This window comes from Dendrobates tinctorius, unplaced genomic scaffold (assembly GCF_039654945.1).
Source record: "Dendrobates tinctorius isolate UK_male_01 unplaced genomic scaffold, ASM3965494v1 ptg000022l, whole genome shotgun sequence".
Classification (NCBI taxonomy): Eukaryota; Metazoa; Chordata; class Amphibia; order Anura; family Dendrobatidae; genus Dendrobates; species Dendrobates tinctorius.
In genome coordinates this window covers 22948420-22960512 of record NW_027361690.1, presented here as the reverse complement: position 1 = coordinate 22960512, position 12093 = coordinate 22948420, and the positions used below count along the sequence as shown (strand labels likewise).

Below are 12093 nucleotides of genomic sequence, written 5' to 3'. Positions count from 1 at the left end.
TCACACTTGGATTTGGGGATCCTCTCCAGTTCCGTCAGGTTGGATGGTGAACGTTGGTGGACCAGGAAACTGGCTAACACTGGGCCCGCTATTGAAGAGAAATATATATTCACTGCTCTCCACGCCTCGAGGCCCTCCCACCCCTTGGCGCTGGCTTCAGTGCTTAGAGGTGGGAGGGATTATAAGAGTGGGGAGCAGTGAATATTCATTTCTCTTTAGCAGTGGTCACAGGTGTTAGCTGCAGCAGCCAGCTACTGCCTGCTGTGACCCACCCGGCCGCTGCTCCCCCACCATCCACAGCAATATCTGGACTATAAGACGCACCCCCCATTTTCCTTCAAATTTTTGGAGTAAAAAGCACGTCTTATAGTCCGAAAAATATTGTATATGCAAACTGTGCACAAAGTGTTACGCTCATAATGAAGTGCAAACACTGGAACTAAGAATCTTTCTTCATAAGAAGCTTCTTTATTATGGGGGTTTATAGCATGGTTTATGTGCATTTATCTAGTTGTGTATGGTCCACTTCTTCTCTTTCATCTTTATACATAGGCATTTGTATTTTTAGTTCCAGTTGCATTTTATTTCGAGCATATAGCTGCAATTTACCTAATTTCCTGCACTATGTACAGTTTGCATATATTTAGTGCTTAATTCTGAATACATTGTAATTGAACCTATTTCTATATGGTATCTAACGTTGAATATTTTTAATGCACATCGATACCGCATATAATGTTGGCTTAGAAAAAAAGTCTACATCCAGCAAAATGGCGCCTGTGCAGTAGCATCTATCTCTTACTGATGGATGTTACTGATCATGCAGTGGCCGACATCATTTTGCTGGAGGAAAAAAATGACGACAGCAAAATGTCACTTGCGCAGTAGCATCTATCGGTAAAAGATAGATGCTACTGCGCAGGCGCCATTTGGCTGGCTTATATATATATTTTTTTCTTTAACCCACAATACTTTATGCAGTATATAAAATGGGCAGGTCACTGAGGGATCTGTGACCTGTTATAAGTGCATACAGTTGAATATGTAAGCAGAACACCACAACGACCTGCCCACAGGCCACCTCGAAGGACGACAATCATTAACCGATAACTGCAAAAAAAAAAAAATTACACAGCAACCACAAGATGGATTTAGTCAACCAAGGTATCTTTGTAATCATTATAACGGCACCGACCTGACACTGTCTGTAGGTTACTGTGCGCAATCCTGCTAGCAGGTTCACTTCGGCTTGGTTTTTTTTTTTTTTTTTTATTTCAACACTTGGGTCTTATTCAGATGTCTCATGTACAAGTGGTCATGTCTGTTTTAATCTGAGTCACAGATCAAAACTGCTCATACAAGTCAATTGGTCAGTGAAAACCATAGTCAGGCCATGGATGGTTGGATGGTTGGATGGATGGGATTGTAATGCATGAGATAAGTTTTGCAATTTATATGTTTATTTTTTCAAGATTTACTAACCTAAGAGCCAGACCCTGGGGCCATTATTAGGCCTTTGGTTGCCATTGCAACCCATCAGAAATCAGTGAACGTGCAGATTTGCTGACAAAGGGAGAAAGCAGCCTATGAAACTTTGTGCATGCTGCTGTCACTGACAGAGGTAGGTGGCAAGGGTACAACTCTTGTTCCCATGTCATCCCTGAAACTTATCTAACTCCTGATTGCAGGAAATCACTTGTGATCTGGATGTAAGTATATTTGCGGGAAGGAGCCTGGGTTACTTTCAAATGGGCCAGGCCCATCTGATCGTGTCTTCATGTGCACGAGCTATTTGCCATTCAGCACAACTGAAACTAGCAAAACTCTCTGGCTTACATTGGTCAGTGTGCGGTCTGCTGTGCATGTTGACAGGACATTGTCTGAAATTACGGTCACCTAAACTGCCTGCTGCCTAAATAGATCTACAATTGCCCACCTCTTTACAGAGACTTTGAAGGTCAGCTCCAGAGTAGGATTCGGTACAGGCTGCTAGGCTTTCCAGACTCACATCATTAGCGAGTGGCATACTACTGGAACAGATTTGTAGTATGGATAAACGGGCCTGCAACACATAAGGTTATTACATCAAAAGGAAAGAAATGCAAAATGTATCTCCATGCAACTTACAAGGTCAGGCGTCAAGCTGCAGAATGCTAGATTTGGCAATCTTTATCAGTCCCATAGACTTTGAATGAAGAGGGGGTGTGTGTACTTTGCCACCACTCCATTCAAATAGGGTACACATCTGTTCTCATAGTTAGATTTCATGACAAATCCAGCAGCAATGTAAATGAAATAAGCCTGGCAGATGCAGTATTATGCAACAGTGCCAGCTGTGGGGAGAAGCTGCATGCCACTATAAGCGCTTGTGCATGAGGTTTTATACTTTTCTTGCACTAATGTAGGAGTAAAAGCCCACCCCATCGAGCATGAATGCATCTTGTCATTCGATAGTTGCCAAAATGTGAGCTGTATACAAAGAAATTAACTCCCTCTTTTGCCAAAACAGATGTATTTTAATACGACCAATTACATTTTTATCTAAGGCAAAAGGGAAGCAGAGGTGCCCAATAACGATTCTTCTCTTGTCCCCACTAGATAGGGAAACAGAAGAGGATGCATCTCTGCATCTTTCTGCACCACCTCACAGTCTTTATATCAATAAAATTTGTTGGATTCTAAAATAGGTATCAGTTTTTTGATAGGCTGATACTTTTTGGGATGTGTGGCTCCCCATTCAATGACATTTGGGGCAGGGAAACTGTTTCCTCCAGATACAAGATAGAATTTTCCACTCCTCACGATGGTTGGTTTTCTATTTTGTCAACCACAGATTCCCCAGTGGCTGTCCTCCCAAAAGTCTCTTTTGCACGTTTCCACGCAGGCATCACAGTTCCAGTTTCCTCCCATTCCAGACCTAAACTTGCTTCACAATAGTGTTCAGCTTCAGGATGGAGTCGGTTGATGCCTCCAAAGCACACAGAGAATGTCTGTCTTCAGTGGATGTTCAGGATGCCTATCTCTACATCCCCATTTTTACAGTGCATCAGAAGTTTCACATTTTACTGCCAATTGATCCCATTTTCAGTTTGGGCTTCTCCCCACGAGTCTGCAGATCACACTAGACACGCTGTGCCTCTTTGGCTGTATAGTCAAGAAAAGTCATCTCTGATCCCTGCTCAGCGCGTTCTCTTCCTGGGAATGAATTTACAAGCCAAAATTTTCCTTCCAGAGCACAAAATGTCGGCTTTACCGGCTGTCATCCAATCCATCTCCCCTGCCTCTCTTTATGACCATTCTAGTCAAGATATGGCAGCCATCAAGGCATTCCCATTTTCTAAGTTCTACGCCAGATCTTTTCAGCTGACCTTGCTCTCCCATTGGGACAGACCTCTCCCTAAATGTTACCTCTTGTAACATATCTGGCATCTGCCAAGTATTGGGCGGCCTCAGATCTCGAGTCAACTTCATAAACCACCTCCTGCGTACATATACACCACACATCAGGAAGAGCGCGTTACTGTTAATACAAACATTCCCATGGTAATGCAAATGTGCATATTGCAGCACGGTGCTCAAGCACAGTTAGGCCCTGTTCACACGTTGTGTAATTTGGTGCGTATTTCAGAAATCAAATCCAGTGTTCCTGTACCAAAAATCTGCTTAGACTTTCCGCACTTTTATTTCTTTTGTTACGAAAATGTCAAAATAACACTGACAACAATTGGTTTATTCCACTGAAATGAATGGGTAAAAGCCACACCAAATAGGTGTATTTCCAAAACAGGAATTCAGATGCCGCAGATAAAGAAAAAAAAACGCAACGATAGTTAGCTTCTGCACAGGTTCGCAGTAGGGGCTTAAAATTAAACTAAAACTCTTCCAAATCAATGGTACTGTAAAATGGTGCAAATTTTATATGTTCAAAATCTGCAAAAAAAAAAAAAAGCGCAATGTGTGAACCCAGTGTTACTATGATGAACTGCATTCTATTACCTTCTCATCAGGTGGGGGTATGTAGAGGAGTTTGTCTAGTCGCCCTGGCCGCAGCAATGCATCATCCAAGACGTCCGGCCTGTTTGTTGCTGCAACAACCATCACAGATTTATTCAGAACTTCTTTAAACTCCAGCTGAAATGTGGAGGGAAAACCATCAGAAGGCCAACAACTAGTAACTGGTGTACAGGATTACAATAAAAGGATGGTCTGTTTCCATCAACAGCGCCACTGTTGGACGTGTCCATTGAAATTGAGTAAAGCTGCAATACCATACACATCCCACGGACAAGACTACTGTGCTTTCAGGTAAAGGAGATTATTTTTTTTCCTCTTAATTGCTTGGAAATCTTTTTACAGAATACCCTGTAAGGATATGGACAAAATTAGGGCTAATTCAGACATGACTGATTTTCTTGGACGAGAAAAACGACCAGCTCCATAGACTATCAGAATGCTAGTATGTCAAAGACTGAATGAGCATAGGGACACTTAAATGTGTGCATTTTGCACATTTTTTATTAAAACAAGGATATCGTTCATAGTGATCTCTGTCTGTGAACATGACAGACAGCTAGGTCTGTAACCGTTCTGATTTCCTCTCCTGAACCATCTAACATGATTTATAACCAAATCAAAGTTGAACTTTGATGAAAATGCACTACAGTGAATTTTGTGTGCCATTTTTAATCATTATTGGTGGATATTTTTGTGTCCATGTTCTTTTCCACACTGCAGGATCCTCTAATTCTAAAACATGCTCAGTATGAGCTACATTGCTTTCAGTGCTATATTTCCTTTTTATGCTCAGTGATAGTGCGCTCCTTCACTGGCTCTAATGAGAAGTGACGGGCCAGCAAGAGAGTGCACTGTCAGTGTGCACTGAAAAGGAGAGACGGGGAAGCACAGTGATGTCTGTTCCATGAGCAGGGCTGGTCTCTGTTCGCCGCATCCCAGTAGAGCCAGCGAGGGAGCACATTGTCACTGCACATTCAAAGGAATTACAGAACTGTAAACGTAGCTCAAACAGATTATGCACTGGAATTGACAACCAATGCATGCCCAGTGGAGGAGGGCAGTATTTGAAACGGGCGTCACTAATTACACTGCCCCCTATAATGTTCCGTGCGAGTAGCCCAAATTGCACTACAGATTCTCAAACGAAATGTCATCAAAATGGAAAAAAACAAAAAAAACAGGAAGACAGAGCAGAGCGGGAACAGAAGGTAATTTTTAATTAAACTGTATACGAAAGGTAATTAGATTATTACATTTAGGAGTAAATTAAACTTTTCAGACTTCCCCCTCTAACTGCTGAAATAAACCGGTTAGCCAAAAACCTTGCCACAAAGCAATGATGATGTGCGGACACAGAAGCCTTCTTCTGTCAAAAATATACCAGAAGCAGAACTGATAGGAAAAGAGACTGTTAAAAGTATATTAGTAAGCTATTTAGCTATGTATTGGCAATTGATATATAAAGAATTTATTTCAATAGGACAGCCCCCTATAAGGGAACATGTCAGCATGATTTCACACTCAAAAACTATGTACCGTATACGGCTATGTAGCCCTTTAAATTTCAAGTCCAGCAATAACTTTACATGGTCAGTTTGCCATTGTTACTGAGAAATCAGGGTTTGAATTGACATGCAAACAAGACTGAACGACTATGGTAAGTCTGAAGAATCTGTCACTCCAGCTCTATTCGCTAGGCAGGGAAAAGAGGCTTTAGATCTACACCCTCTTTTTCATATCAATTCAAATACTGATTTCTCAGTATCGAAGAAACAGACTGGCCATGAAAAGGTATAGCTGGACTTGTCGTCGTAAGAGCTACATGCACGTAAAGTTTGCGGAGAGGAATCTTACTGACAGATTCCCTTTAAGTACCCATACAGCAACACACCGTGCCCTAGTAACCGTGCAGTTGAGAGTGTATGTGCTGTTCAAAAACACATATGGCTAATACATTAAAATATTGCAGCAAAAAACCTCAATGGCGGACTTCTGCACTGATGTGTAGAGAAACATCTCATGTGCTACCTAAATCAACTAAACCATCAGAAGAAAACTAGATGACCGATAAATGACCCTGTTTTTCATGTTTCCCAGACTGAGATGGTTTGTTGACTAACCTCTTCATTGTGGCAGTGCTCATGATCTCCCTCCAGAAGTACTGGTTTGCCTCTGCGTTCAGTAACCTTGAGGCCAACACCATCAAGTTCATTTAGTAGGACAGAAAGAACTCTCTCTTGGACACCAGAATCTGTTCTGCCTTCTGAGCGACAGCCCACAATTGCATCAATCTCATCCAAAAACACAATTGCTGGAGTGCTTGCTCTTGCTTGCCGGAAAAGCTGCGGAGGTAATGCGAACCAAGCTACAAGTTAGCGGTACACCCAACAAAATCCATGCACATCTGTCAATGTGATTACGTTAGAAAATAAAAGGCAAGTATTCAACCCAATATCCAGTATTCTAGATGTAATATTCTTACCTGTGCTAATGTCTTCTCTGAGTCGCCCACATAAGGGGAGAAAAGATCAGCACCGCTAACAGAGAAGAAAGAGCAATGGCAGCTGGTAGCCACAGCTTTCACCAGGGTGGTTTTGGCACATCCTGGAGGCCCATATAGTAGGACTCCTTTGGGTAGGGTTAATCCCATCCTCATGAAAGCATCAGGATACTTCATGGGCCACTCAATGCTCTAGAAATAAAGAAGGACTTAGATTAACACATATCTAGTTAATTCCTACCTGTACATGTAAGACAATGTCATACATTACATGACTGTGTGGGTGCATAATATTAAGAGTAATATTTCCTCTGTCAAAAATGCCAGCATGTGACCACTGCAGCCAATCAGTAGCCGCAGAGGTCATATGCCGAACTGCTGACGGCATGGCGCAGTGTTGAGCTGCGATGCCACTAATGACTGGCATGTAATCAGGCAGCGACAGGTTGGCTAGTCACATATTGCCTGCTGAGCAAACACTGTCAGTTTTGAGAATGACACAAATATTAATTTTTACAAAGTCTACTGCTTCATTTTTTCTAATGGCAATTTGCATATACTCCAGAATGTTATAAAGAGTGATCAGCTTAACAGCAATTACTTGCAAAGTCAATATTTGCCTAGAAAATGAACTTTATCCCCCAAAACACATTTTAACATCATTGCAGCCCTGCCTTAAACGGACCAGGTAACATCGTTTCAGTGATTGCTCCATTAACACAGGTGTGGGTGTTGATGAGGACAGGGCTGGAGATCAATCTGTCATGATTAAGTAAGAATGACACCACTGGACACTTTAAAAGGAGGCTGGTGCTTGGCATCATTGTTTCTCTTCTGTTAACCATGGTTATCTCTAAAGAAACATGTGCAGTTATCATTGCACTGCACAAAAATGGCCTAACAGGGAAGAGTATCGCAGCTAGAAAGATTGCACCTCAGTCAACAATCTATCGCATCATCAAGAACTTCAAGGAGAGAGGTTCCCTTGTTGCCAAAAAGGCTCCAGGGCGCCCAAGAAAGACCAGCAAGCGCCAGGACCGTCTCTTAAAAGTGTTTCAGCTGTGGGATCGGGCTACCAGCAGTGCAGAGCTTGCTCAGGAATGGCAGCAGGCAGGTGTGAGTGCATCTGCACGCACTGTGAGGCGGAGACTCTTGGAGCAAGGCATGGTCTCAAGGAGGGCCGCAAAGAAGCCACTTCTTTCCAGAAAAAACATCATGGACAGACTGATATTCTGCAAGAGGTACAGGGAGTGGACTGCTGAGGACTGGGGTAAAGTCATTTTCTCTGATGAATCCCCTTTTCGATTGTTTGGGACATCTGGAAAACGGCTTATTCGGAGAAGACCAGGTGAGCGCTACCACCAGTTTTGTCTCATGCCAGCTGTCAAGCATCCTGAAACCATTCATGTGTAGGGTTGCTTCTCAGCCAAGGGAATGGGCTCTTTCTCAGTCTTGCCTAAAAACACAGCCATGAATAAAGAATGGTACCAGAATGTCCTCCAAGAGCAACTTCTCTCAACCGTCCAAGAGCAGTTTGGCGATCAACAATGCCTTTTTCAACATGATGGAGCTCCTTGCTATAAAGCAAAGATGATAACTAAATGGCTCAGGGAACAAAACAGAGATTTTGGGACCATGGCCTGGAAACTCCCCAGATCTTAATCCCATTGAGAACTTGTGGTCAATCATCAAGAGACGGGTGGACAAACAAAAACCTTCAAATTCAGACAAAATAAAAGCATTGATTTTGCAAGAATGGACTGATATCAGTCAGGATTTGATCCAGAAGTTGATTGAGAGCATGCCAGGGAGAATTGCTGAGGTCCTGAAGAAGAAGGGTCAACACTGCAAATATTGACTTGCTGCATTAAGTCATTCTAACTGTCAATATAACCTTTTGTTACTCATAATATGATTGCAATTATATTTCTGTATGTGATAAAAACATCTGACAAACACACATAAAAACCAGAGGCCAGCAGATCATGTGAAAATATAATATTTGTGTCATTCTCAAAACTTTTGGCCATGACTGTAATCAGATTATCTACCCATACATCATGGTGCGCTTAGATTACATAGTAAAAGCCTGGTGACAGATTCCCTTTAATGGTTTACTATGCAATAAAAGAGAAGTATATCACATGCTCCCAATTTATTAAGTCTTTTTAAATACGGTTTATACCTTGTACCACAGTTTTGAACAGAGACTAGAAAAAGGGGAGTGAGTAATCAGCAACTATGTCAAATGTATCAACACACAACATTGTATGGGGCAAAGTATGTATATAAGTTTGCCAGCCATCAGGGGGTTTAAAAATAAGAAAAGGCTAACAAGTCCAGCAAATTTGTCATGCCAGATTCATGCACTTTTCAATACTACAGTTTATAAAGAGGTTGTCTCGTTAGAAAACTTTTCCCAAAGGCTCAATTCATTGTTAACGTAACAAGCTGTGCTTTTACTTAACCTTCCCAGGCCCAGCGTTCTGTCTCCACCACGGGTCCGGCTTCAAGTGATTGGCTGACACTGATAGCACTGTGGCAAATCTCTGCGAAGGTAGAGGGCACAAGCTGCTGGGCTCAGTGATTGGCTGCAGCACTGTCAACATGGTGACACCGCTGCTGCCAAGCAACAGAGACCAGGTCAGCAGCAGAGACACAGCGCTGGACCCAGGGGAGCGTAAGTAAAGCAGTTTGTTATTTTACATTGAACTTGGCTTATACACCGTGTGCAGAATTATTAGGCAAGTTGTATTTGAGAGGATTCTTTTTATTATTGAATAACAACTATGTTCTCAATCAACCCAAAAGACTCAGATCTCAAAGCTTAATATTTTTGGAAGTTGGAGTGGTTTTTTTTTTTAGATTTGGCTATCTTAGGAGGATATCTGTTTGTGCAGGTAACTATTACAGTGAAGAATTATTAGGCAACTTAATAAAAACCAAATATATACCCATGTCACTTGTTTATTTTCACCAGGTAAACCAATAGAGCAACACAAAATTTAGAAATATACATTTTTGACATTCAGAAATAAAAAAAAAAAAAAATCAGTGACCAATATAGCCATCTTTCTTTACGATGACACTCAAAAGCCTTCCATCCATAGATTCTGTCAGTTGCTTGATCTGTTTATGATCAACATTGCGTGCAGCAGCCACCACAGCCTCTCAGACACTGTTCCGAGAGGTGTACTGTTTTCACTCCCTGTAGATCTCACATTTTATGAGGGACCACAGATTCTTTATGGGGTTCAGATCAGGTGAACAAGGGGGCCATGTCATTATTTTTTCTTCTTTTAGACCTTTACTGGCCAGCCACGCTGTGGAGTATTTGGATGCATGTGATGGAGCTTTGTCCTGCATGTAAATCACGTTTTTCTTGAACGATACCGACTTCTTCCTGTACCACTGCTTGAAGAAGGTGTCTTCCAGAAACTACCAGTAGGTCTGGGAGTTGAGCTTCACTCCATCCTCAACCCGAAAAGGTCCCACAAGTTCATCTTTGATGATACCAGCCCATATCAGTACCCTACCGCCTTTTTTTTTTTTATCAACATGCTTCTTGCGACCCTGTTGGATATTTGCCATGAAACGCTTGATTGTTCGGTGATCACGCTTCAAAAGTTTGGCAATTTCAAGACTACTGCATCCCATCTCACAATTTTTGACTTTTCAGAGTCTGTCAACCTTCGGACCCATTTTGCCAAAGGAAAGGAAGTTGCCTAATAATTAGGCACACCTTATGTAGGGTGTCGATGTCATTAGACCACACCCCTCCTCATTACAGAGATGCAAATCACCTGATTTACATAATTGGCAGTTGGCATCAAACCTATACAGCTTGGAGTAGGACATGTATAAAAAGGATGATGTGATCAAAATACTCATTTGCCTAATAATTCTGCACCCAGTGTAGAGAAAACAGTGATTTTTGTGTGTTCTCACCATAAAATCCTTTTCTCCGAGCCACTCATTGGGGGACACAGGACCATGGGTGTTATGCTGCTGCGACTAGGAGGACACTAAGCAAATACACAAAATAAACTCCTCCTCCGCAGTATACACCCTCTGCTGGGTCTATCCTGAACCAGTTCAGAGCCAAAGCAGTAGGCGCTCATAAATAGCAAACAAAAATGCAACATGTCAGAAACAAAGAACAACCAGAAGCCAACGTGCTAACAGGGTGGGTGCTGTGCCCCCCCAATAAGTGGCTCGGAGAAAAGGATTTTACGGTGATTACACACAAAAATACCTGTTTCTCCTTCACCTCATTGGGGGCCACAGGACCATGGGACGTCCTAAAGCAGTCCCTGGATGGGAAACAGCACAACAGATGTCAACAGTTGACCACTGACTACTGCTACAGATTCTTTCTTCCCTTGGCATCAAAAACCTTGCCCTGTCCTGGATTTCCTCATATCTTTCTGACCGCACATTCAGCGTCTCCCACACTACCTCCTCATCCCGCCCCCTCTCTGTTGGAGTCCTACAAGGCTCTGTCCTGGGGCCCCTACTTTTTTCCATCTATACTCTTGGCCTAGGACAACTCATAAAGTCCAATGGCTTTCAGTACCACCTGTATGCAGATGACATTCAGATCTACCTCTCTGGCCCAGATATAACCTCTCTGCTGTCCAGAATCCCGGAGTGTCTATCAGCCATATCCTTCTTTTTCACCTCTCACTTCCTAAAACTCAACGTAGACAAAACTGAACTCATTATCTTTCCTCCATCTCACTTATCTTCCCTACCAGATCTATCTATTATGGTAAATAGCATCATGCTCTCTCCCGCACTTGAAATCCGCTGCCTTGGAGTAACTCTCGACTCTGCCCTGTCCTTCAAAACGCACGTCCAATCTCTTGCCACCTCCTGTCGCCTCCAACTCAAAAATATTTCCAGAATCCGTCCCTTCCTCAGTCCTCAATCTACTAAAACTCTTGTACATGCCCTCATCATCTCCCGCCTTGACTACCGCACAACCTCCTCTGTGGCCTCCCTGCTAACTCTCTTGCACCACTCCAGTCTGTCCTCAGTTCTGCTGCCCGACTAATCTACCTCTCCCCTTGCTACTCCCGTCTCTCCCCTCTGCAAATCCCTCCATTGGCTCTCAGTTCCCCAACGAATCCAGGTTCAAACTACTAACACTGACCTACAAAGCCATCCACAACCTTTCCCCTCCCTATATCTCTGAACTAATCTCCCAATATCTTCCCTCACGTACTCTTCGATCCTCATAAGACCTCCTACTCTCCTCCACACTTATTCGTTCCTCACACAACAGCCTCCAAGATTTCTCCAAAATATCCCCTATCCTCTGGAATTCCATGCTTCAACACGTCCAATTATCCACCACCCTCGGATCCTTCAAACGGAACCTGAAAACCCAACTTTCCGGGAAAGCTTACAGACTGCAATAACCATTCTGCTGCCTCACCACCGCGTGAGCTGCCGCTTCATCACCACCAGAGCTGCTGCACCCCCGACCTTCTGTCTCTCGTACCAACCGGTTAAATCTTCCCTACAGAAGCGATACTGCCGACTGCAGAATCCGTCTGTAAAGGGCCGCATCCGCA

At 42.9% G+C, this 12093-nt stretch overlaps 1 protein-coding gene across 3 annotated transcripts in view; it reads right to left on the bottom strand.

Moving 5' to 3' along the window:
* The window catches only part of AFG2B (AFG2 AAA ATPase homolog B), a 32999-nt gene that overhangs the window by 1149 nt on the left and 19757 nt on the right, over nt 1–12093 (bottom strand). For all 3 annotated transcript variants that reach the window (XM_073568476.1, XM_073568475.1, XM_073568477.1), the window contains exons 5-8: nt 6497–6706; nt 6135–6356; nt 3997–4131; nt 1937–2062 (exon numbers count right to left, since the gene is read on the bottom strand). In XM_073568476.1, coding sequence (XP_073424577.1) covers nt 1937–2062; nt 3997–4131; nt 6135–6356; nt 6497–6706 — 693 coding nt within the window. The remainder of the gene's footprint in view (nt 1–1936; nt 2063–3996; nt 4132–6134; nt 6357–6496; nt 6707–12093) is intronic.